Genomic DNA, 27,768 nt, shown 5'->3' on the forward strand with positions numbered 1-27,768 from the left:
ACCAAATTCTGTGCCGATTCCATAGCTGTATGTCAATCACACAGTGGCGCTGTAGATGAAAAGGCAGAGGATCACCAAAGATATAAGGTTACATCATCTGAATGCTTTGTATGTCTGTACTAAACTTTGTGACAATCCACTGAGTGGATGTCGAGATATTTCACTAGTTATTTTATAAACTTTGACCTGCAGGTGGCGCTACATTAAAAGTCAGAGGATCACCACAGTCTTTAGGATTTATCCTCTGTGGAGCATGAATGCCCGCATCAAACTTCATGGCAATCTAGCCAATGTTTTTTAAGATATTTCAGTCTGGATCAAAGTGGGTGGCATTACCTTCTAAGGGACAAACACTGGACACTGGAAATATTTTGAAATTGAAATTTTTAGATGGAATATTGGCCGAATCTGTAGCTTCAGTTTTAAGGTCCAAGTGAGTGAAGAAAAATATTGGCTACACATGTAGTCATATAAAGTGTTACCAAGATGCTGAAGACGTGCAGTGAAAAAGGCAGACATTTCTGCTTTTATCTCATCTCTGAATCTACGTTTGAGTTACGACTCAGCCCCCGGCATCACAGCCTGAACCTGGCTGTGCAAAGAAAGCAACAAATATAACACCCAGGGAGACATAAAAAGTACACAAACAGATCACTCTTAAATTACATGTACATCTTATGTGTACAGTTAATCAACAGACAGAGACCCAGAGAACACTGAGGGGCTTCTTGACATGCTCTCTAGATGCTTTGGCGAATACCGTCAAAACAGAAAGACAAAATCAAAGAAAAATAAATGCTATTCATGAGGCAACATTGGTTGTTAAGGCTCTACTGTGGCTGTGCTTGCTTAGTATCTATTTGATGGGTAATAACTGCATACTGTCAAGTGTGAGTAAAATGAATTGGGGGGGGGGGGGGCGTGTGGGGGTTGGTGGTAGGGCGAGGCGGGAGGCACTATGTGGAGTCTTCCGGCTCTGACTTTATGGTCTTCTTCTCTGGGTTGCTGGACGCTCGCTGCGACGTCCCGTTTTCTGAAGACAAAGATAAAGGAAGGTATCGTCAGCAAAGAGCCTAATAACGCAGCACAAAGCCTTGCAGAAACTCACAACACAATTCAATTTTATTGTCACTGACACAATGTGCAGGCACATATATAACGAAATGTAGGCCATTGCTTTTACATACACAGTAGATTAAAAACAATTTTTTTTTAAATTAGCTTTAAATTGACACCCACCAACCCGCCAAATGTCGGTAAAAATTTACTTTGGTGGGTATAACATTGTAAAGTTACGAGCCAATTTTGCCGGTGATGAATGAAGCGAAGAATCAGTTTAAATCGGCCGGCAAGTCAGTGTTTACAGATTGGTCTGTTTTCTGCCAAGAAATTTGGACGGTTTGGTGTATGTTTGGCTTGGAAACGAACGGAACGGCGCGAAACAAACCAGAGGAAATGAAGTAGTAAAGTTACTTAGGTTATAAAAAAACTGGAGATATTTTTCAAGAGTAAAGTAAATGTAAATGTTTATATTTTATCTACCAACCATCAACCCAAACACATATTTTTAAAGAAACATGGATGCTTAAATGTACTCAGTGGCACCCATAATCTGTTAAAAAATTGGCTAGTGGAAAATCTGATTAGCTGGTAACTTTAAAAATGTACTAGCCATGTTGGCTGGTGATTACAAAAGTTAATTTAAATCCCTGTGTGCAAATGTTGTAAATGTACTTGTGTAAATGGCATAGTAAATGGAAATATAAACATATAAAAATGTAGTACAAAGCAGTGTACTGTGGATCAAATTTAATCAATTCAACCATCTACCAACCACTGTAAAACCCTGAATAATAGCTCCAGCTATTTACGTTTAACGTCACTAACCTGTGGCTGATGTTTTGGTCTCTTCTGTGTTGCTGTTGTTGTTGTTGTTGTGGTTGTTGTTGTTGTGGTTGTGATGGCGCTTCAGTTCATTGGCTAGCTGCTTGCCCAATGGGAGGTCGCCTTCCTGCATGTTCTGACTGACCACACGCAAGTTGATTGGTCGTTCATCTGAGAGGACAGACGTGGACAACACACACAAAAGACAGTTAGGCCTGTAACAATTATTACATATTGTCTAATTTTCAATTTTATTACATAATCGCCGTTTTATTTGTTTGACCCCAATTAATTGCTAACATTAGCTAAGGTCCTAAGGTGTACGACGGAAATTGTTGATTTTGTTTAGATATGCGAAATTGTAATTATATAAGTGATTATTGGTCGGACTATATATTTTTATTATTATTTAAATTGTTAGTTGTTGGCACCTGACCCTAAACACGTTCATAGCAACAGAAATGACAAGGGGGGGGAGATACAGTTAGAAAAAATGTATATATAAAGAGGCGTTGTTTCCTTCATAGGCTGTGTATTTGTGTTATTACATTATCTGGGTCACATGACATGATGTGATATATAACTAAAATATGTATCCTGGGATTCATTTTTAAGTAATAAATAAATAACTATTATTACATTTGACCGAAAGAGACAATTAATCGCAATTATTTCTGAGATTAATTAATTGTACAGCAAAATTTGGAATTTCTACAGCTCTACAAACAGTTATTCTCGTTGTGCTCAGCTCACATTTCAGCTCTTCCTACAGTGTAGGTTTTTTTTTTTTTTTTTTTACCAATTCACCATCATTAGACTGAAGGGAATAAGCCCAGCTGTTGATCTAACACTGGCTTTGTTTTACAGCACATGTTCAATATTCCCAGTGGTAAGTAAGTCAAATTGCTGATCCCTTGTGTTTGTCTTTTATTCCTTTTGAGAGCAAGAAAGCAAGAAAGAAATACAGAAAAAGAGAAGAGAGAGAAGAAAGGTTTTACTGTATTTCCTCTGTGCTTGGTAACGAAATACAGATATTCTTCATTTCACAGATTGTTATTAAAGTGACTACATGATACAGATGGAGACAATTACGGGATTCTAAATGATTTACAACCAACACCGAATTGGCTCTCTCAGGTATGTAATATGTCTATTTCATTTATAAAATAACTTTACAATGCGCAATGTGGTTGTATGTCAGTAGCCGACATGAAATTACCGCCCCCCCCCCTTCCATTTAGCGCGGACATTTTATTCCTTTTAGTCCGTGTTTGTGTTGGCCTACTATTTTCTTTTCCCTTGTCCCGCTGTATTTGTGTAAAAGCGTCCTTTGGTTTCATGAAATGCGCTATATTAATCCAAGTTAATGTCACGTCGGTTTTTACAACAAACTCCTATTGCTTTGGCTCGTGACAGTAACAGTGATACCTGGTTTAGCTCACGATATATCCAAAATAGGCTAAGTTACCATGTGCAACACTTGAAAAGCAACGATGCATCTGTAAGGTATTCTCTTATTGTAAATTAATGACTTTCTGTCCGAGCAAAACATTCATCGCAACTGTATGACCTCCCGGTAACGCTAACTCAGTAATCTACAGTGGGCAATACGGCACCGTAAAGAAAAGAGCTTTACGACAGCAGGTGTGGTAAAAACACTAACACTTTTGTCCAAAGCGGCCGCTGGAATCAACACAAACTGAAAGTTACAAACACTTTAAGTTTACTATCCATGGTTATAATCATATTCATTCATATACATGGAACATGCATTTGTGTCTTTGACTCTGTATCAGCTGAGTTACCTCAGCGGTGGAGGATGAACCAACTTTGGTTTTATGGCTTTTCACCAATAATGCCAGATTTGCTTTCCCTTTCATTTCAGTTTGAAGACTTCATTGTCTATCATCGTATTTATTTGTATCCCAAACTAGCTAATATGCAGCGGTTGAAGAAGTATTCAGATCCTTTACTCAAGTAAAAGTCCTAATACCACACTGTAGAAATACTCTGTTACAAGTAAAAGTCCTGCATTGAAAATGTAACTTTTAGTAAAAGTCTGTAAGTATCATTGCGAAAATGTACATAAAGGGCAACTATTGTATAACATTTTCAGGTTCATAACTTGAATTTTGTGTTTCTATTACAACATCTTTACATGCTTGAATGTTCAAAAAACTGCCCATGGCTGCTGCTCCTGTTTCCACCCTCTGTAGGAGCGCTTGTCTCTTTAAGCCCCCCTCCCGACAAAGCCCAGTCTGCTCTGATTGGCCAGGGTGTTTCCTGGAATCTGCGCGCCACTCTGCAGCCTCCGCTGTTCTTTAATCTTTGGTGACAGCGAGTACTAGGGCTGCACAATTAATCGCAATCTTATCGAAATCGCAATATGGACTAGTGCAATATTTGTTAAAGGCAAACAATGTGTCAACCCATTCTGAATGAAGTAGTGTGGTGCTGATGGGACGTCCCGGCTTACAAATCCTATTACAGACTAAAGAAAACATCTTTGTTTGGTACAGATGCTGGTCAAAATCCCACTATAACCATTTGAATTTTTTTGAAATTTTAATATTTTTCAGTGAAAATGAGAATGATACAAAAATGATCCTTCCGTCCAATATCGTGAATCATATCGCAATATCAGTCAAAAATAATCGCAATTAAGATAATTTCCCCATATCGTACTTATGAGTGCATCTTATTTCTTTAGTGAAGCTGCTCTGTTGAGACAATGTGCATGAAAAGCAAAGAATATGAAAAAGAAAGAAAGAAGAAAGAAATGAAAATGGTGAATAAGAGAGACATATATACAGGAATAGAGAGGATAAAATAAAAACTGTGGGCAAAGAAAATAAATGACAAGGACAGGGAGAAGAAAGGGACAAGAGGAGAGGAGAGAGGTAGACAAAGAGAGAAAGAGAGAGAGAGACGCCCCCCTCCAGGCAACTGGCTGGAGGTAAACAGGCGTGGGCGTGATAATTACAGGTGCATCGTGGGATTTGTGGGAACAGCTATATAATGAGCTGTCGGGAGTGGGTGAGGGAGGAAAAGGGATGAAAATAAGATGAGGCCCGGAGGAGAAGTAAGATCCTGAATAATGATGCATGCCTCTCTTCTTCTTTTGTGTTCGGAGATAAGACGTGACAGCTGCCACGGCTGGGTGTGACAAATCAGCCCCTATAGGTGTTCTTTCCATCCGCGCAGCCACGTACATGCACATCCTGCTGTGGCTTCCATGACACAAAATACTCCACCGCACTCCAAAAAAAAGATCAAGACACTTGACTCAGTCGCTTTTTTGTTTGCTTCCTGCAGCCACAGCTGGATGTTTTACTCCTGATTGGACACTTTCGAACCCCGCCCTCCTGGGTGAAAGTCCTACTCTCTACCGTCGTCTCTCTTAATACTACGTCATCTTACAGCGCCGCGGTCGAGCTGCTGCTCTGCCCGGTGCGTTCCATACAGACGCTCAAGTGGATACAGACGCGAGGAATCAGTAGAGAGAATGAGAAGACACTAAGCTAACCTCTTGTCCAACGTTACTTTTGTAGCAAGCATTCTGTTACCAAGTCTAATATCCAAATGTTAGTTTTAGGCTAACTAGGCTATATGTCTGTAAGTTAAGCTAAAGCATTTTGTTACCAAGTCAAATATCCAAATGTTAGTTTCAGGCTAACTATATGTCTGTAAGATAAGCTAAAGCATGTTGTTACCAAGTCAAATATCCAAATGTTAGTTTCAGGCTAACTATATGTCTGTAAGATAAGCTAAAGCATGTTGTTACCAAGTCAAATATCCAAATGTTAGTTTTAGGCTAACTATATGTCTGTAAATTAAGCTAACACATGTAACGTAGGGCATAACGTTAGCTTAGTGTCTCCCCATTCTCTCTGCTGAGTCTGTTACCACTTTTGTCTTCATAAAAGCTCAGTTTTTTCGAGTCGGCAACTTATGAAAACGTAAGTTCTGGGTTCTTTACATTGTTGGTAGTGAATATACCACCACACAGCAGCTTTTAGGCATTTTTCTGTTGTTTGCTAGTAGACGGAATCGACGAGGAGGAAACCTTCACGCAATACAAGTCAATGGAGAGCGGAGAGTTGTTTTCCTCTCCGGTGGGGGCGGGACTTAAATGCGCTCTGTCTCTATGTTCGAAATACATTTCAAATCAATCCATCTCCTGTCCACCGTCCGCTCGCGCCCTACCTTGGCTGTCTCTGCTGGCGTCGGCTCCGTTGGTGTTCTGGGATTCGCTGAGGTACTTTAGGGCGGCGGGGGGGATCCTCCAGTCCAGAGCCTGGAGGCGCTCCTGGACGGCGGCGTCCTGCAGGATCTCCATCTGCCTGGCCAGCAGACGCTCCAGCTGCATCTGATGGACACAAACAATCTATGATAAGAATCACAGCAGTTACAGGAGTTACAGAAGGGGGGGGGGGGTATTCTCTGGGGAAAAATCACACGCAGCCAGTGGTGGAAGAACTACTCAGATCCTTTACTTAAGTAAAAAAGTACTAATACCACACTAGGGCTTCACGATATGACCAAAATATCTAATTGCGATTGTTTTGACTGATATTGCGATTGCGATATGATTCACGATATTGGACGGAATGATAGTTTTTGTATCATTATTCTCATTTTCAATGAAAAATATAAAAAAATTAAAATTGGGATATTGCACTAGTCCATATTGCGATATCGATAAAATAGCGAGCCCTATTCCTCACTGTAATAATGTAAAAGTAAGTAAAAGATCTGCATTGAAAATGTTGCTTATGTAAAAGTATGTAAGCATCATCGGGAACATGTTCTCTCGCGTCTAAATATGACTCTAAAGGAGACTTTTTGCGTCAATAACAAAAGCTAAAGGCTCCTGAGAGCCGCTTTTTCAGCCATGATATCTCTTCTTCTTCAGAGAAATCACATCAAAATGACAAGTGTAGAAGTATGAGACATATGTTCACACACGACGAAGTGAAGGAGCATATGTTTTTCCACACACTGTTGACATGAACATGTTTTTCTCTGTAATGAGTTATCATAAAGGCTCTCCTCCTACACTCCGGTTCTAATTGGGAACAAGCCGCAGCGGCGGAGGCATTGGAAACAAATAAAGAACATCACTGGGTTCAAACTGGATCCTGCTGCGGCCACAAACATCTGCGGACATGGAAATGTGTCGCCATGTCTGTCGCAGGGAGAAAACCCGGCAGATGGCGTACAATTGTGTCAGCATTAAGGGGGATTTATGGTTCTGCGGAGGCTCCGCGCAGAGCTTTGGCCGCAGCCTACATTAGTGGCTGGAAGTTTATACTTGTGCGGAGGTGTGTGTGGGTGTGTCGATCTCTATAAGAGGATAGCAGAGCCAGCGTGTGTGTGGGGAGTGTGTTGAAAAGCGAGTGAAAGAGTGACGGAAATTAGCTTCGGAGCGGAGCTGACTCTAGAGTCATAGTGAGAGAAACAAAGTGTCTCCCCTGTTCTTTCTGACCACGGTGGGAAATCTTTAGCAGGAAAAGTCAACCCTCTCTTTGATTTCATGTTGTTTATGGAGAAGGAGAATAAGGAAATAAGTCGGGGGAAATGCAACGCTACCAAGCCACGGCCGAGCGGACCGATCACAGTTGTTGCGATGGGTAGTTACATTTTTCGAGAGGTACACGTCAGGCTACGGCGTAGGGGCGACCATGCATTTTAATAGGCTCGTTCGAGATGAGCTGCGCCTCGCCTGTAAAGTGGACGAGAGCAGGCGGCGGCAGCAGTGGACGGAGACAGAGATCAGTCAAGTAGGACAGCTTCCAGCCGTTTCCAGCCGCCTTCAGTCTGAACAGGAAGTCCCAGAAACACTCGCATCCTGTTAGGTCCTATCCCGTTTTAATGAAATGTTATCAGACCCATATATCAGCTGGTACACAGTCTCCAGTTGTTTTGATTATGACAGAGAAGTTGTCAAAATGCTCTACACGCGATACGTTGCTGATGTTAACAAACAACAGACTGTAGATGATCCGTAATCAGAACGGATTTAGTCTCTCTGATTTCTAAACGTCACTATCAGCCACACAACATGTGTTCCGTACACATAAAGCCTTTAAATCAGACAAATAGCAATTAAAATCCCCCCGATTCAAAAACAATAAAAAGTTGATTTAAATGTCATCATGTTGAGTCGATTCTGAACCAATCGGCTGTTGGATCAGCTGAGAGCCAGGTGTTTCCCATCATGCCCCTGGGTCTTGCCCTGCGGCCGCCTTGATCTCGTGAGGCTATATTCCCCCATGTGTGCATGACGTCAGAGCGAGTCGGGATCAAGTCGGACACAAATCGAACCGGCACGCGTTGGAGAAGAGAAGCATTGGGGTTTAACCGTAGGAGTGGAATGTAGATCCTAGCTTAATAAACACGCGATTGTTCTGTAAAGTACTTGTACAGACAATAAAATCTGCGAGTCGGGCAGCAAGACGCTCTGCTTCTGAGACGCTCCCGGTGTGGTATGGCACGTTGCGAAAGGCCGGAACACAACCGGAACGCAGCACAGACACGCCCGGTAGAGAATCGGAGTCTGCCTACCTGCAGATTTCGTCCGACGGTTTCTTCCCCCTTGGACTTGGCGCAGGCCAGCTGCTCCCGCAGCATCTCCTGCCTCATGTGGATGGCCTGCAGCGCCTCCTGGATGTCGAAGAAGTTCTCCTGAAGGTGTCGGAAAAGATTTTCCCCCGCGTTAAACACTTAATAAGAGAAACAGACAGAGGGTCCTTTCTTGCACCCGGCGCAAAGCCTGACGCAAGTGTCTTTGCTAGTCTAAGACCGACGGCAGTTGTCAGTTTCCCGTCCAGCGCCCGCGTCGTTTAAATAGCAAATGCACCTGCGCCCATCTGTGCGCCCATGGGCGTGCTGTTCTTACAGGGAGGTGTGTTCAGGTGCATTCTGGGCGTGTTGCTATCTTGAGGCAGCGGGAAGTGATCGCGCCATTGACCAACAAAACCTGGTCTGAAGTCAACAGCGCAGCATTTCATTGTTATTTCAACAGAGCATTAGTAAAATGCACCTAGGCTCGTGCACAGCGCGCGCACACTATGCTTGTTACACACACATAGGGACGCACAGCAGCTATAATAATAACGTTTCTGGAAGTTTTGGAGGGTTAAATGACATAAGGAGAAGTTAAAAAACAAACAGCATGTACGAAAATATAACAGATCAGAAAGAAAAAATAGAGAAAATCGTTATCCGATGGTTAGTTTTATTGTCATTTCTTCATGTATTATTATAGTTTTTATAATTAATGGTAACTACGGACACTTTGTGTCTTTTTCAAATCATCACTTGATACATTTTGCTTTTGCTTGAAATCTAACTTTTCCTTCATCATTGTAATCTTGATGTGCCTAGTTTGAACTCTATTATTATTATTATTATTATTATTATTAGTTGAATGAATGAATCTACCAATATCATAATATACCGTACATCATTTTTATCATTCTCTTTTTGTATCTGTTTGAAAAGCTTGCACAACTACTATTTTGAAAAAGGTATTGCGGAATTAATCAACTATGACCACTAGTATTACAAATACTACTTCTTTGAATAAGGATAATGCGAGGTCAGAAATTCCACCCCTTTTGGGAGCTTGTTTGTGAGCAGGTGTCGGCTCATCTCTTCGTCTTGGTTGAAAAAAAATCCCTGCAGCCGCCACATGTTTTCAATCATGGGTTTTTACAAACTGAGAGGAGCCATTCAGAGCTCAAAGAAAAAATCTTAGAGCCAAGTGTGTCAGCAGATGAGCGCTGAGAGATCGCTTTGTACTCGGCTCGAGGCGGTTGCTGCTCTGTTAGTTTCGCATTGCCAGACCCTTCCTCCTCCTCCGCAGCGCTGCGGAGGAGGAGGAAGGGTCTGGCTAGTCCACACAGCATTCCGGGATGGGAGAAAAAAAACGGCCTCTGGTTTATTGACATTTCTTTAAATCAATCACAATTGACCTAGATAGCGCCTGACCGAATGACGGTACCTCTGCAAAACAGCCTCGGGGAAGGAACTTGTTTTGGTGATGCATACGTCTGTTCAAAAGTTGTTTTAGTTTTGCAATAGTCTATAATATCGACGACGTTTAATTTTCCCGGGATTGCTCCGTTGCCGCCGGAAATTCCGCCGGATGGCTCTCATTTTCGGCCGGATGTCCGTCACGGTTACAAAATTATGATCCTCTTCTCTTTTCTGTTAATATTAAACTGTTTGCATGGTAGACAGCCAAAATACTGTTGCCGCGCTAACGAGATAATCATGGGAGCCACTGACTAACCTTGTGAAAAGCACAGAATGCCCCCCCCCCCAATCTGTGAACAGTTGTTATATGTTTCCAGGCAGCTGTTTCTTTTTTGAATGGAGACAACTAGAAAACTCACAACTGCACGTTATCTACAACGTTGACTTTTTGTTAGGGCTGCAACTAACGATTATTTTCATTGTCGATTAATCGGTCGATTCTCGATTAATCGTTTAGTGGTTGGTTCTTTAAAATGTCAGGAAACCGTCCCCAAAAGTCTCGTTTTGTCCACAACTCAAAGATACACAGTTTACTGTCACAGAGGAGGGAACAACCTAGAAAATATTCACATTTAAGAAGCTGCCATCAGAGAATTTTTACTTGTTTTTTCATAACCAAATTTACCGTAATGAACGTGGATGGTTCCCTACAACGCTAAAATAAAAAAATGATGATCACTACTTTCATGGTCAAAATGTGTGATAATCCATAAACATGTTCCTCTGATCTTAGCTATTTGTAAAAAAAAAAAAAAAAGAATTCATAATTCCTGCTTATTTTGACTGACAAATTATTTTTTTACCATAAATTCCAAAAATAAAGTGTAAAACTAGTAATAAGCTGCAATGTAGTTGGCTAAAACGACGTAATGCAGAATTGGGGGATAATTCATAGGCTACTGTAAACCAAACACCGAGGACAACAATGCATGGTGGACGGGAAGACCATACGAGGGTTAACAGTCGACAACTAAACGATTAATCGATTAATCGTTAGCTTTCCCATCTGACAGAGATGTTATTCTCTGTTTCCTGCCCAGGGACTACAGATTAAAATGAGCTTATAGCTAACTCTGGTACTGTTAAGGAGCTGTGCATGGCCCCTGCCAAATAAATAAATAAATAAATAAATAAATCAAATTGCAGCGAGCCACTGCTGACCTTACCTCTGTTTTAATCCTTTTAGGGGACGGCTCGTCTCTGTCTCCGCAGCGAGACCTGCACAGAAACATCAGGAAAGGCACTTTAGCACTTTATACGTAACAGCTAATGGATGGTTATTCTCAACTCAGCTCTTCTGTTCCGACACCACAGCTGGAAACATTTGTTATAAAGAAAACATTCTACCATTTTAGAAAGTGTAAAGGATCCAACCAGTTGCCGTTGGCTAGTTTACTTTAGAATAAAACATCAGATTTTATAAACTACATTTGTTTTGTGTGCAGGAATCTTAATGTGTAAAGTAACTAGTAACTAAAGCTGTAACAGATGAATGTAGTGGAGTAAAATGTACAATATTTCTCTCTGAAATGTAGCGGAGTAGAAGTAGAAAGTGGCATGAAAAGAAAAAGACTCAAGTAAAGTACCTCAACATTTGGTACTTAAAGCTATAGTGCGTAGTTTCTGTCGCCCCCCATGAGGAATTCTAAGTAATGACAACAACACTGTCGGCACGTCCACATGATGCACGCCCCCCCCCCCCCCTCCCCCCTCCTCCACACAGTTGCTAGTAGCAAAGGACGACACGGGGGATTAAAAAAAACATGATGGACTTCAGGTCATTATCTTCAAAGTTGATGCCACAATCTTCTGAACATAACCATACTGAGAAATCCAGAGAGAGTTGTGTGGAGCTGATAGTCTTAATTAGCTTTGTAGCAACTCATTTGGCAATGGCTTGAATGTAACAGACGTTCATTAATATCAAAAAAGTTACGCACGAAAGCTTTAAGTACAGTACTGAAGTAAATGTATTTGGTTCCACTCAACTACCGGATATAAGCGATCACATAGAAGCAGTGTTACTCACTTGCTGGTGCGGTAGGTGTATTTGTAAGTGACCTCTCTGGAAATCTGGCGGGCGAGTCCGAACAGCTCGTCCCGACGCGTCAGCAGAGCCATGTCTCTCATGCAGAGCTGGGCCGCTGCCTCGTTCACCGTCAGCTACACATCACACACACACACACACAGGTAGACATGAACGCATAAACCTCAAGCACCCCTTAGGAGAAATTCACTCATCAAGCACGTGACTAGGCCTGTAACAATTATCACATCATTTTTTTTTTTACATAATCGCAGTTTCTTTGTTAATTGTTCCCCTCTGGTAGGCGTTATAGGTCTATACAATCCAGCACCACCAGATTTAAAAATAGCTTCTTCCTAAATGCAATAGTTTCCCTAAACAAATGTAGTTAGACAAACCCAGTCACTCACTGTCACCTCCTGCACTTCTACATTTGTCATCTGATCATTGCTCTTTTACTGTTTTTATTCTGTTTTATATACCCTGTAAGGATTAGTTATTGTATTTATTGTATGCGCCCAGTGGAGTAGCACGGCTAATTTTCACTGTATTGTAAAGTACAATGACAATAAAGGCTTTCAATTCAATTCAATTCAATAACCGCAACGAATTGCTAACATTAGCTACGGTCTTCAGGCGTATGACTGGTAATTGTCGATGTTGTTTAGTTATGCCAAATTGTAATTATGTAAGTGATTATTGGTCAGACTATGTATTTTTATTATTATTTCAATTGTTAGTTGTTGGCACTTGACCCTAAACACGTTCATTGCCATCAAAAATGGCAATGGGGGGGGGGAGAGAGAGAGAGAGAGTTAGAAAAAATGTTTTAGATAATAAAGAGACACTGCAGGGTTTCCCCCAGTGTATTGCAAGCCTGCAAGACATTTTTTAAACTACAGTTACAGCGGGGCGGCTCGGTTGGAAACTTAGATGTACTCATATTTTCAAATCTTCACTTAGCTTTTAGAACTGACTTAATGTGCGGCCCTATGGAATATGTTTTATAGCTTTTTCAATTCTCAATTTCGGGATTCCGTCCATTTATTTTGTTATCCAGAAACTTTTTGGCTCTACATTAATGCTACCATCGGTCTGGGACTGGTCCCGAGCCGGGCCCTCTTCGAAAAAAGTTGCCAACCGGGCTACATAACTTTACTGGGGGAATCCCTGGGCGTTGTTTACTACGTGTATTTGTGTTATAACATTATCCGGGTCACATAACAGTGATATATAACCAAAACATGTATCCTGGGATTCTCAAAACTTGAATTAGTTTAAAAAAGTAATAAATGAATAAATATTTTTTTTTATTTGACCCGAAAGAGACAATTATATTGTTAATCATAATTAACAATGAATTGTACGAACAAAATTTGAAATTGTTACAGCTCTAAGCACGTAATTTCAAGCAGCGGAGTGGATTATTCTTTTGTGGACAACCTCGTGCAGCGTCAGGTGTTTCCCGTCCCGCCTCTTGGAGTCAAAGCGTCCGTAGATCGCGCTGTATTTCCGGATCTCCTCTTCCCGCCGCGGCTCGTCGTCGCTCATTTCAAAGATGTGTCCGATCATCTTCGCCAGCTTCTTGTTGTTCTTCAACTGCTCTTTGACCTCGGATAAGTCCGTCTTGGGAAGCCCCGGCGCCATCCTGTCCACGCACTCCAGGACCGACTGGACCGCCGCGGCGTCCAGAGCTTCCAGCGCGTCTCTCGGCGAGGACGGGGAGCCCAGGTCCGACGGCGACAGGCTGTGCTCGCTGTCGTTGCTGTGGCCCGACCAGAATCGAGCCTCGCTGCCACCCTGCAGAGGCGACCCGGCCGTCACTTTGTCCCGCGCCACGTCCAGCTTCCCTGGGTCGGAGCAAGCGGCAGCGGTGGTGGTGGCAGCTTTTGGCATCTTGACGCTGGCGGTGTTGGATCGGTCCTGGGCGCCGAGGAGCGTGGGCGAGCCCTCGGGCAGCTTGTAGACGGGGATGCTGCAGACGGGCAGCGAGGTGAGAGGCTGGTTGAAGACGGCCGGGTTGGTGACCCAGTCGCGCAGCGCCTTCTGCAGGCGCCGCACGTGCAGCGGCTTGCTGGCCATGCCCACGAGCGCCATGATCTCCAGGAACTCCTCCTCGCCGGCCTCGCACAGCTGCTGCACGTCGTCGCCGCCCTGCTGGATGAAGGCCTCGTAGTAGTAGAGCAGGTTGGCTCGCTGCAGGATGCGGTAGAGCTGCAGCTCACCCAGGGTTCTCGGCAACACCGCCGCCATACCTGCGGGGGAGGACGCACAACGGGTTAACACGTGTACAGATTTGCAGAGGATGCGTGTTGTGTGACTAGGCCTGTAACAATTAGTACATGATTGTCTAATTGTCAATTTTTTGGACATAATCGTAGAGCAGTAACAATTCAAAATGTTGCTGTACAAGAAATTGTCTCAGAAATAATTGCGATTAACAATATAATTCTCAGGTTCAGTCAAATTTAAAAATATTTTTCTATGTTTTACTTTTTTTATACAAATTATAATTCTGAATGAATCCCAGGATACATCTTTTGGTTATATATCTCTGTCATGTGACCCAGATAATGTAGTAACACAAATACACAGACTATGAAGTAAACAACGCCTCTTTATTATCATAAAGGATGTTTTCTAACTGTACCCCCCCCCCCTTGTCGTTTTTGTTGCTATGAATGTGTTTAAGGTCAAGTGCCAACAACTAACAATTGAAATAATAATAAAAATATATATAGTCCGACCAGTAACCACTTGTATAATTACTATTTGGCATATCTAAACACAATCAACGATTACCAGCCATACGCCTAAAGACCTTAAGTTAGAAAACACGTTTTACTTCATAGGCTGTGTATTTGTGTTACTACATTATCCGGGTCACATGACAGCGATTATATAACCAAAAGATGTATCCTGGGATTCATTCAAAACTATAATTTGTATAAAAAAAGTAAAAACATAAAAAAATATCATTTATGTGATATTTGGCGTTGATGGGGAAATACTTTTTTCTTAGTTAGATCAAGATCGACCTCACTCTCCGGTCTGTTTTGGCGTAAATAAACAACATTTTCTCCGCTCGCGCCTGATTCCGCGGCCCTGTAAACTGACACGGAGGCATGTTTCTATGAAGCATGTACATGACTTATATTTGGACTGTACATATTATTCTTGGCAGGCTCGTGACTGCAGTTTATCAGGCTTCAGCAGGTGCGCCAGTGTGTTCAAGTTGATCAAGAATGCCAGGAGGAGAGGCTCGCAGTTTTTGGGAATAAATGGTAAAAAGGTAGGAATTTTCACATTTCTGCTTTAACTCTGTTTTGTTATCTACATCCTTTCAGGTGTTTCAACTCGAAAATATTCACGTTTCATGTGTGGTGATAAAGACACAGAACGACAATCTGTAGGCGCATGGGTTAAAGATTACATAGCTGCCTTTGTACAGGGCTCATTTTGTATTTCTTATACCTATCGTGATATACAACAAAGTTATCGCATATTTTCCTCATACCGTGCAGCCCTATGTTAGTCTATGTCCTCGAGGTTCCACTTCCGGGAATTGCTCCGGCACCGAAGGAAATTCGTCTTTTCGCCGATGTCCGTCCCCTTCCTCTTTCTCTGTGTTGGCGTTCTAAACTCCGGTGGATTTCTGAGGACTATGGTTAACTGCTCCTCAGATCTCTGCAGGGTAAATCCAGACAGCTAGCTAGACTATCTGTCCAATCTGAGTTTTCTGTTGCACGACTAAAACAACCATTGAAGGTACACATCTTCCACCGAAACAAGCTCCTTCCCGAGGCTATTTTGCAGCGGCACCGTGCAGAGCTTAGCACCGCCCAAGACGATTGTGATCAATATTTAAAGAAATGGCAATAAACCAGAGCACATTTTTCTCCCGTCCTGGAATGCTGTGTGGAATAGCCAGACCCGTTCCTCCGCTCCGCAGCGTGTGGGTGGTCTGGCAAAACGAGACTAGCCCTATGACTAAGTGTTTCTCCACAGATTACACATTGGAAGAACCCCCATGAATTCACTTTTTCTGGATATGCTTGGCTGTCAGATTAAGATAACATAAGATAAGATAAGCCTTTATGGTCTCCTATTGGAGAAATTGATCTTGGGCATTCGAGAGAAACAAGATGGCGACACATCGCGCATAAACACACACTAAACATGCAGTTAACCCACATAGAAACATAATCATACAATATCTCATCCAATGCTTCAATGGACATCTAATAACCCTCACACAATCCCCACCTTTCCCCACAATCACAGAAGAGAACCCACAACACATCCTACCCCTCGTCTTCCCCTTCATTTTGATTATGATTGCACATTTCCCGTTAACTCATGGCACTCAGGCATGCACACACACACACACACACACACACACACACACACACACACACACACACACACACACACACACACACACACACACACACACACACACACTCTTCGCTGTCGTCCACTCTCCAGCCTTACGAAGCACGGAAACACTCGGCTCTGCGTCAAATACTTGTCGCTTGCCACCTAAATAATTCGAGGAAAAGTCAAAAAGTGGAGGCTTTGTTTTTTGACTCTTCCTATGTGCATGCGAGGCCCCTGCGGAGGCCCAGCTAACAGAGGAGTGGCAGTCAGCCGGCCCGGGTTTGCTGGGAGGACCACATGCCTCTCTCCACCCCTGCAGGATGTGTAGGTGGCGGGCTCGCCTCGCCCAGAATAGGCCCAGAGAGTCAGGCAGGCAGAGTCAGGAAAATGAAAAACTTCATACCTTGTAGGGCTGGGACCATAGATGTAATTTACTCCTCTGACCTTTTTAACACACTAATCGCTCATTCTCAGCGTTTTCCCTCGGTTTGTAGTAGACTCAGGTGCGCGTATTTCAGTGTTGCAGTTGCAGTAGAAAATACGTTGTTCAATCTTAAAAGATTGAGCGTGGTCTGGTAATAGCCAGACTGCCAGCTTCTTTCAAACTCGCCAAAAGTGAAATTTAAAAGCAAAGTCAAGGTGGAGCTTTCCATAGCTGAAGTGGGCGAGTCTCGAGTTTGAGTTTCCCCACGTTGGTGCTCGAGGTAAATGAGCTAGACAGACATCTGACGTTGAAACATGGATGCTGCGACATCATATCCTTGCTTTCGTTCAAAATGTAACTCAAAACTAAAAAATAAATACTAGAACTCGGGGACAAAAGTAAAATCAGACTAGGGGCTGCAGGAAAGGAGGAACATATGCGATAACGATGTTGAATATGGCGCAAACGATTTTACTTGCGATAAATAAACAGATGTTAAAGTGTTCTCGGTTCGGCTGCTTTCAGTGTTCTGCTAAAATACAACAAACTGCTCGTTGAGTTTAAAACTAACGAAAGGAAATCATTTCCAACGTTCTTTTATTGAACAAATTGAACATTGAGTTACACGTAAAAGGCAGCGCTAGAAAATAAGAACGACAGTAACATTTTAAAGTGCAGTTTTCTGCTGAGTGTCTCACGATGTGTCGCAGCCTTTTGCGATGTGTTTATTGCGCCAGTTAAAATCACGATGACGATTAAAAAAAAAAAAAAGAAACAATATATTGTGCAGCCCTGAATCAGATCCAGAAATCTGCTCATTGTTTTACCGGAGAACAATTTTTTTCTGTTACTCAGTTTTTACTCAGAGGACAGGGGAGTGTAGCTCCAAGGAATCACAGTCCCTGTCGCCTCACTTCTCCTGGAGGAAACCACTGTGTGCTCGTTTTGCCGCTGACAGGCTCAGATTAATATTCTAAGTGTCTGACAACATTATGGAAAGGATTTCTAAGGAGGTCGACCTTTCTGTTAAAGAGTAAGATCCTTTTTTAAAACATAATAACAGCCGCGAAATTGCATTCGCTAAACTCACCAGACTCCATGTAAATAAACAGTACTTTTATCATCGTAAAATACACTTCAGTCAAAGTCGACAGAAACAAAATAAAACTATAAAAAGCCGTTTTGGGTCGTCTTTCCACTTTTCCAACCATCACAACTCTAATTTTGGTTTAAATAAACACATAGTTTACCGATTTACATGTGAAAATATGTTGGCTCTATACACGCTAAAAGTATTATTTTTTTTAATGGAGTCTGGTGGGTTTAGCGCTAGCGACTTTAGAGCTGTTTCTGGTTAAACAGAAAGGTCTCAAAGAGGTTTTAAAAGTCTACCTCTGTAGTGATCCTTTCCATAATGTTGACAGACACTTAGAATAATAAGTTGAGTCTGTCAGTGGTAAAAAAAAAAAAGCACTTTTAGTGGAGCGAATTGATACTGAACATTTCCCCCGTAGGTTTACATTGCAGCCCGGTCTGTGGCTGCCGGTTACAGCGTTCATGCTTAATACTGGACCAATGTCAGAGATTATTGTTCCCATCAGTCACTTACACACAAACACATAGGAAAATAGGGTCCAGGTTAAAAAAAAAAAAAAAAACAGTAGTTACCCTTTAACTATTAGTAAAAAATAATATCATCATAGAATTTAAGGTTTTTTTTAAATAAAGAATTTGCTATAATTTCATATGAATGAGGTTTATTGACCATGAATTCCAAGAATATGTGTAAAACTAGTGCCGGTAGTGGGAAGAAAGCGACAAACATACCAGATAAGAAAAGGAATCAATAAGCAGAATCATATTTGGGAAAATCAAAATGATATCTGTCACTCTGAATAGGACGAGAGTTAATATCTTGGGCGGGGTATTGGCATTGATCTCCCGTATTTGGGTTAGTTATGACTTAGTTCAGGATTCGAGTTGAAGAAAATACCAATATTGCATAATCTTCTCATAATTTATCTTGGGAATATCACGGATGGTATACTCAGGGGTGGAAAAAGTATTCAGATCCTTTACTTAAGTAAAAGTATCGATACTGTTCTGTGAAAACAGTCCATTACAATTAAAAGTAATATCAGCAAAATGTATATATATTTAGATGCGCTTGGTCGGGACCTTTGGAGTCACTTTTTGACGCTCTGCGTCGGGACCTTTGGAGTCACTTTTTGACGCTCTGGGTCGGGACCTTTGGAGTCACTTTTTGACGCTCTGGGTCGGGACCTTTGGAGTCACTTTTTGACGCTCTGGGTCGGGACCTTTGGAGTCACTTTTTGACGCTCTGGGTCGGGACCTTTGGAGTCACTTTTTGACGCTCTGCGTCGGGACCTTTGGAGTCACTTTTTGACGCTCTGCGTCGGGACCTTTGGAGTCACTTTTTGACGCTCTGCGTCGGGACCTTTGGAGTCACTTTTTGACGCTCTGCGTCGGGACCTTTGGAGTCACTTTTTGACGCTCTGGGTCGGGACCTTTGGAGTCACTTTTTGACGCTCTGCGTCGGGACCTTTGGAGTCACTTTTTGACGCTCTGCGTCGGGACCTTTGGAGTCACTTTGTTACCTGAAGAACGTTGTATGGAACCACCATTATTTTGGGCAATTTGGTTGAAAGAAACCCTTATCTCTGATGTAAAAAAAACCTTTGAAAACGGGTCAAACTTGACCTGAGGACAACACAAGGGTTAGAAATGAAGGTTTTGATGCTTTTCTTTGACATAAATTATAGTAAATTGAATATATTTGTGTTTTGGACTGTTGGTCAGTATACAATGAGATAGATACATGTTTCACCTTGGGCTCTTTCAGAATATAATTCAAAATTATTTATATTTTTTACGACAATTTATAGACAAAACAATAAAAGTAGCTGTTAGATGCAGCCCTAAAATACAACAAAGCAGCTAACAGAGGTTGCCACTCTTGTCATACTGCAAAAGGGTTTTTTTTAACGGTAAAGCACAAATGTGTGAATTGAAGAACTATATTTGGCTGCAGCGTGTGAACTCCTGGGTGCGTGTGTCCGAGACAAACGTGTGTGCCTGGAGAATAAAGAGAATAAAGTAATCCCACCGCACCGCCACACTGTAGCTTCCGCAAACGGAACCTGCAGATTCATAACCCAGCAGGGGTTCAGTTCCATTTTTTAAATAGCTGGGTTTACCTTCAGTTCAGTCAGAACTGAAGAAGAAGTAGCTTTGACTAAGCTTCATCGTCTGTGTTTCAGTTCAACAGCCGTCTGCACAAACACTCTCAAGACTGGTATCTTACTCCAGTTTTTTATCACAGCAGACGTGTGCGTGCGTGCGTGCTTGCGTGTGCGTGTGTGTGAGTAGTAGGCGGCTGTGAATGGCAGGCTCTAATTGAGTCCTGCTTCACAAAAAGCGAGTTTGGTGAGTTCGGCTTTTCACCTAGAGAAGTGAGGCGTGCGCCGGGCACAATGGCATACACACACACGCGCGCGCACACACACACACACACACACACACACACACACACACACACACGCAAGCTGCGGTGTAGTTTTCCAGGTGAAGTGCCACGCAGCAGACCAGGGCTTTCTAAAAGTGAGGGATACTTTGATTTCATTATGATTGGTGATTTATTAATGATTCAGGTGTGGAATAATGTAACGTTGCAACCATCAATGCCCCCCCCCCGACTTCATACACATGTCCCTTGAAATCATCTTGACATCACATTTAGTACAATTATCGAGTGTAAAAAAAAAAGCCCTACACAGCAGCTTCAAAAAAATAAATAACATAAGTGACGCACAAGCTATTCACATCATAATCCCCTACAATATCCCGGTGATAACTTGTTCATGTGGCAATGACTCAGTCAACTTTAAAAATCCTATAATATTCCACGAGATGTATTTTCATCTCTCAGTTTTCCAATAGAGACTTTAAAGCATGTGTAGCCTATGATGCTCAGTCATCTTGCAATGTAATGTTCCTACACAGAGTTTTACAGACATCCCATATAAATACTATTTAAGTAGGCTAGTTTGTAGGCTACATTTGCATTCGCCACTTGCAATTTGCACATTCTTTCCTTTTGTGTTTGTTTATCTTTGTGTTGGAATGGTTGTTCTTGCGTTCTATCCTATTCATTATGCCCTGTATAGCCTATTCTCTATGTGTGCTGCGCGTCTTGTATTTTGTTGCTGTAGCACTGACATTTCCCAATTTTGGGATCATTAAAGTCGATTTAATATAATCGAATCGAATCGAATGATACTTGGAAGCGTCTTGTACAATATTCCTACAATAACTGGCACGTATATGTGGCGCTGTCTTTTGCAAAATAGAAAAATGAGTTAAGGATAAAAAAAAAAGCAAAGTAGGCTAAGGATTAGAGGCGTTATTGTGCCTACCTGGTGAGTTTTTGGCCCCCTTTTGGTCCGGTTCTCCGTCTTCTTGTCTTTCCCTGTTTATCAACACAGAGGCTGGCGTGTGGATTTGTGCAGAAAAGGAAAGCCCGCACAGACGGAATCCCCCCAGGACAGCAAGGCGCGTAACATTCAAAAATACTCTAAACAAAAAAAAAAAAAAGAAATTGAAAAATTATTTCCAGGACAAGAGTCAAAAGAGCGCGGGCTTGTCTTTGCGTGCTCCGACCGAGCGACACTCCTCTCCTCTTCCTCTCTTTCTGGAAACTTTTCTCTTTCTCCTGCCGTTGAACGAGCGAGAGAGAGAGAGAAAGCGCGGAATATCAGTGAAAAAGAAAGCCCTTCGTGCGTCTTTTAGTGCGTCCTTTTCCTCCAAGTGTGTGTCGAGTGTGTCTGTGCGTTCGTGTGTGTGTGTGAGAGTGTGAATGTGTGTGTGAGTTTTGAGTCCTCTCCCAGCGTCTCTCTCCACTCCCCTGCACTATTCACCACCGTCAAACCCACACGCAGGCACACGTACACACACGCACTTCCGGCTAGCGTAACAAAAAATAAAAGCCCTGCTGATGCGCATTGAGAGAGAGAGAGAGAGAGAGAGAGAGAGAGAGAGAGAGAGAGAGAGAGAGAGAGAGAGAGAGAGAGAGAGATTTTGTTAATCCCAAATTGGGAAGTTTCTCTGTTACGGCAGCGAGTTACAAGGACACACACACATACTTACTCACACACATACAGAAAATGCAAGAAATATACTAGAAATAAAAATGAAATAGCAAAGATAAAAATGCAAAGATAAAAATGCCAGAACAAAAAATGTATATATAAACTTGTACATAGAATGTACATGTATATACAAGTGTAGAATAAAATGTACAGCCTACATAGATGCATAGTATATGTGTATGTATGTATATATAATAAAAAAACAATTTAAAAATAAAAGTTTATGCAAAAGATTATATCCTCAAAATAAAAAAAGTATAGAATAATGACAAATATACTCAAATACATATCACAATCTCCCATCTTTTTTTCCCCCCATGAAAAAAGAACATTTGTTTGTACCCAAGTTTGACAGGAAAAAAGTAGGAAGACGTCAAAAAAACGTATCTGGTCATACCCTACTTTAGTAAAAATGTATTGATGGCCTATTCCAATTATTGTGTCCAACAAGGATATTTACTTTAATACTTTAAGTACTGTTAAAAGGCAACGTTTGTACTTTGCAATGCAAGACTTTTTCCTTCTACAACAAACCTGTTAGTTCAGATGCTTTTATTTTGACAGCGTTTCCTGTCTTTGTCGCGTTCTAACCGCGGGCAGCTTCACGCCGGGCAGCAGATTACAGTGGGATATTCCGCGCGGTTGCCACAGAGCCTCTCTCTCTCTCTCTCTCTCTCTCTCTCTCTCTCTCTCTCTCTCTCTCTCTCTCTCTCTCTCTCTCTCTCTCTCTCTCTCTCTCTCTCTCTCTCTCTCTCTCTCTCGCCCACGCTGCTCCCTGCGTGACGCAAATCCGCGCGTGGGCGGACACACGGGGCGTGGGAGGCTTTCTGCACGGAATACCAAACACAGGCAGGTTCAACACCCACAGAGACACAGAGAGACGCAGCAGTTTGCACACTCCATGTTCTCAAACTAAATTAATGTGGTGAAAGACTATTTCGTGATTTGCATCTTTCCTGAACTGTAAATATATTGTCAGAACCGATAATCAATAGATAATAGAAATGATCACCGGGCAGTTGAACATCCTGCATTGGGTTTGAAAAACTGTTCTTTATATAATTAAGTGCGCCTGTAAAATGTCTTTTAAATTGAGTTCATAGCCTATGTATATTTTTAGCTTGAGTTTTTTATTGGATTTTCAGTATATCACAGTTGTGCACGGTCACAACATTAACAAGTGTGAATTAAGTAGAGGTCAAATACAAAACCAACCAAAAAGACAACAGAGACTGTGAGAAAAACGTAATGTTAGCCACAAAAAATAAAAAATATATATGCCGACGCATTCTCATGAACGGGTTCGTTACGAAAATGTACGCACACCAACTCGTATGATATCCTGCGATACTAGTACCGCCGGCTGGTCACGAGACTACCGAGCTCTGTGAGGCGACGGTGGCGGTTGAGTTTAGCCGACAAAAAGTGAGCGTCACACGGCGACGACTGTTAAGTTTAGGCAGCGAAACGACAAGTTGAGTTTAGGAAAAAGATGGTGGTTTGGGAGGGTTACGCCGCCTTCACACTGGCACTTGAAATCAGCTCCGTAATACGCAATGCGCCCCCAATGGACGTCGGACTACACCGTTGAAAGCGTTTGGAAGCGAGTAGAAAAAAAATGGCGGAGAGAACGACTCATTCTGTCAGAGTCCCAATGTCCAGTTCTCTCATGCCCTCTCCTCTGAGGGCTATAGAGATATAAACAGAAAGGCTGCTGCGTGGAGAAAAGTATTGCTCTGAATGCTGTCTGGATGAAAAAACGTCAATTCGCTTGAGCTAGCGAGCTCGGGCTAGCTAACTAGTTGGCGTTAGCTAACGTCAGCTGGCAAGCTCAGGCTAGCTCGATTAGCTAACGCGAGCAATTGTATTAACTGCCCTAACAACGTTAGGAAATCATTACATGACAACATATCGTTGTGAAATCCTTATTTATTTTGTTAAAAGTTAAGAATTCAGATTTGTTTGTCAGTGCCATAGCAACGCTAACTTCCGCTCGGATTGTCGGATAGATTTTTTTTCCGCACCACACTCGTTCGGACCCATTCGCATGCGGTCTGCGGATCTCCATAGGAAATTAATGACTTCTGGTCGTTTCCCAGACGTATCTACTGTGCCAATGTGAAGGAGGCGTTAGGGTTAAGGGTAAGGGTAAGGGTAAGGGTTAGGGTTAAGTAACACTCCCGAGGAACGAACACGCGTTACCTGGGTGAAAGTCATTGAAAGCCCTGTGTTTTCAACAGCAATAAATACGTTAAATATATACAAATTACAGTGCCTTACTTTTCGAATCTATATGTACAAATGGTTTATGAGAACATCCTGAATATACATGTTACAAGTAGCTGCCTTATCCTCAAATGAGTACAAGTCGTGAGCCAGTAGTAGTAGTAGTTGTCCACGTAAAGCGTCCACTTCCGCCATCTTTTTGTGTACAAATCTTGCCCTCAAACACATGTACATGTTCTTTGTGTAAAATGTGTGTATGGGTAAGTTTTTAGTAGTGGTACATTTTCTATCTATAAGTCTTGCACGGATCAGGCTGTCCGTGAATTGCGTTCGCTAAAGCCACCAGACTCCATGTAAATAAACAGTAATTTTAGCATCGTAAAATACACTTCATTCAAAGTCGACAGAAACGAAAAAACTATGAAAAGCCGTTTTTGGGTCATCTTTCTACTTTTCCAACCATCACAACTCTAGTTTTGGTTGAAACATAACACATAGTTTACTGATTTACATGTGAAATATATGTTGGCTCTATACACACTAAAAGTATTGCTTTTTTAAATGGAGTCTGGTGGGTTTAGAAAGGTCTCAAAGAGGTTTTAAAAAAGGCTTATCTCTGCAGTTTTTAAACGTCCTAGGGCGTAATCTACTTTAGATTTCACTTTGTCTTCTTAGTTTATTCATTTCAAGAGATTTATTTTCTATTTATTTCGTTATTTTGATGTGGAAATCTTTGTTATTTTTGTCATTTAAGATAAAGTACAATTACAGTTAAAGGAATATTTTGTCCTTTGTCTAGCGCTCTGTACATTTGTACCGCGCGTTGAGTGTATCGTTACATCCCTAATATGCACTGAGCTCAAAGATCCACTTATCAGCTTTTCCGGCCTTTCAACTGCATCTCATGGTCTTCTTCGTGTGTCACATAGGGGATTACAAAAAAGCAGTATGTCACAGACTGATACCTATACAAGTAGGTTTTAGCCATGTGTGAGTGAAGTTGAGTGCCACACAAGTGCGTCAATGAGAGAGGGAAGCATGCAAATGTTCAATTCAGATTTCGGTAGTGTGACGGGGCATGCAAATGGTTTCCAACGCAGGGGAGTGGGTAGCAGGAAACCCTCTGTGCAGTGTGTGTGTGTGTGTGTGTCTGTTTCTCTCATTAAACTGTTAAGTGTTTATCATCATGCGCACTACCGAAGAATAGGGCTGTACAATTAATGGAATTTTGATGGCCATTTCGGCTCTTAACAATAAAAAAAAAAAGAAAAAAAATGTAGGATTATTTTCCACGTTACGTTTTTGCAGGTGAACTCTTATTTTGTCTTTGTGTTCTGAATGAATGAACGAACTGGCGGAATAACTGGAAGACAAAAAAAATATTATATATAATATATAAGATATTGCGTAGTAACTGCGAGAAACTTTAATATTTGCACCACATAAAGCCCTCAGCTCTCGAATCAAATCTCCACACGATCACTTTCACTGCCTGATTCATTATCAATGAGCTATTTTGGGGAATTAGGCCAGTCCCCACCCCCAAACACCACCCCCACCTCCCAAAACCTTGCCCTCCCACCTCCTCCACCGTCACACCCCGAACACAGCAGCCAAAGTATGAAATTAAACAATTTACAACACTGCAGCTCCTTTTATGTGTCTTCAAAAGCCCAAATGATGAGAAAACTAGTCTTTGTACTGTGTCTGTGTGTGTGTGTGTGTGTGTGTGTGTGTGTGTGTGTGTGTGTGTGTGTGTGTGTGTGTGTGTGGGTGGATGGGTTAGGACTGCTTGCTTTTCAGATCCTCTAATTAATTTCAGAAGGAAACTAAAATAAATATCAAAGCAAAACTGCCGATTATACTGGAATATAAACTCACCAATAAACAAAAACTTTGGTATTGGTATGGTTTTTTTTGGTATAACACACAGGGTTATTATAGAATAAGGTGTAAAAATAACCAAAAGTGATACTAAGGTGACTTATAAAGTCACATAAATCATTTTATGGCAACTATAAGAATACTAGAGACACTATATGATATTAAATACTTTAAAGAAATAGTTACACGTTATGGGAACTATACTTATTCACTGTTTTGCTGAGAGTTGGATGAGTAGATCAATACCAATCTCGTGTCTGTACGATGATGGTTAGCTTAGCTTAGCACAAAGACTGGAAACATATAGGGAAGCAGCTAGCACGGCCTGACACAACTTGGCTCGATGGTGTTTTAAGCCCCCAGTGTCGACTTCAAGGCACCTAACCCTAACCATTGCCTAATCCTAGTGCCTTCCAGGCAGCGCTGCCTGGAAGACGATGTTGGGGGGCTTAAAACACCAAACACCCACAACTTCAGTTTCTGTATAAATAAACCAAAACAAGATCAAACGTGATAAAAACGTGACATTCAGGGGAGCCTGTAGGAAGATTTTGTAGCCCGTTAGACAGAGTCAGGCTAGCCGTTTTCAGTCTTTGCTACAGCTGCTGGCTGTAGCTTCATATTTACTGTAACAGTGGCATCGAATGACCAAAAGAATGAACTTTCTTGCATAAAGAGCAACTTGCACACTGGATTTCCTACTAAATTGACACTTGGGGTTTAATGAAAATTGTCATTATTGTATATGCGGAGCATTGAGAACTTTGTAAGTGTACAGACAGAAAGATAGATTATAAAGACAGTACCGTTCACGTATACATGCGCCATCTTGGGAAAACAGTCATGACCAGTCGAACGACGAACGCCGTGCAACCAGTAACCAGTAACATAGCTCAGTGGAAGTGTGGTGCTATTTTGAGCTTTGTTAGTGGTGTAGAAATAGCGATTTCTTTTTACTTCAGTCGTGCCCCGACGACTAGCGTTATAAGCTAATTAGCGGTTTGCGCTAAAACTGGTCACATTCAATTACACGTGTTATTAACCCCTAGGTTCGTTTTTGAAATTAAAATTTTAAATCTGTAGCATGAGTTCTTTAAAGTAGACTGCAAATAGTCAAAATCCTCCACGATTTGCACATTCATTTTAATAAAGCCCACGTCCTGATGGGTTTAGGGTGTGGCTCCAAGAGGCTTTTTTTTGTACGTTTGGACATGATACATATGCATAACAAATCTTTCCAAATTCAAAGAAGGCATTTTCAGAAAGTTGATGGAGGCGGTTTTCTTACAAAAAGCTGCACTGTTAGTGCACACGTGCAGTAGATATGTTTGCATGAGAATCCAGTTTCCACAGTACAACAGATCATGTCATACGGTTGAAAGCTCAGGAAACAGTTGATAAGGGATGCCTGAGTTGAGATCATTTTCGTCACACTACGTGTTTCTCAAAGTCAAGGAAAATAGTTTCGTGCTAATACCTATGATGTGTTATCCAAACGCAGGTAGGCAGGGAGGATTCCAGGCCGCCCACCTTCAGCCTCTAAATCCATGTCTGGCTGGTCGCGTGTGTGCGCGCGCGCGCGTGTGTGTGTGTGTGTGTGTGTGTGTGTGTGTGTGTGTGTGTTATTATGCAGATATGACCTTCTAACGGCGTTCCCATGGATCAGCCTCCGAGCAGACGGGGATCAAATTAGATTCTGAAAGAAATGGAGAGGAGAAGGAATATCAGCTTCA

General features: G+C 41.9%; 1 protein-coding gene across 3 annotated transcripts; it reads right to left on the reverse strand.

The window, feature by feature from the left end:
* Nucleotides 1-299: 299 nt before the first annotated feature.
* Nucleotides 300-27,768, reverse strand: LOC116053694 (NGFI-A-binding protein 1). Of its 3 annotated transcripts, XM_031304797.2 has the most exons (9): nt 27,676-27,768; nt 21,194-21,351; nt 13,397-14,208; nt 11,957-12,090; nt 11,094-11,145; nt 8,452-8,571; nt 6,091-6,253; nt 1,888-2,055; nt 300-1,033 (listed from the first exon to the last, which is right to left on the reverse strand). In XM_031304797.2, exons 3-9 carry the CDS (start codon nt 14,204-14,206, stop codon nt 957-959), a joined length of 1,524 nt encoding a protein of 507 aa, XP_031160657.1. In that variant the 5' UTR covers nt 14,207-14,208; nt 21,194-21,351; nt 27,676-27,768; the 3' UTR covers nt 300-956. The 3 variants fall into 3 exon arrangements, with proteins under 3 accessions (XP_031160657.1, XP_031160656.1, XP_035854338.1); XM_031304796.2 differs by lacking the exon at nt 27,676-27,768 and having other exon boundaries at nt 21,194-21,706; XM_035998445.1 differs by lacking the exons at nt 8,452-8,571; nt 27,676-27,768 and having other exon boundaries at nt 21,194-21,707.

Source organism: Sander lucioperca, chromosome 24 (genome assembly GCF_008315115.2).
Source record: "Sander lucioperca isolate FBNREF2018 chromosome 24, SLUC_FBN_1.2, whole genome shotgun sequence".
NCBI lineage: Eukaryota > Metazoa > Chordata > Actinopteri > Perciformes > Percidae > Sander > Sander lucioperca.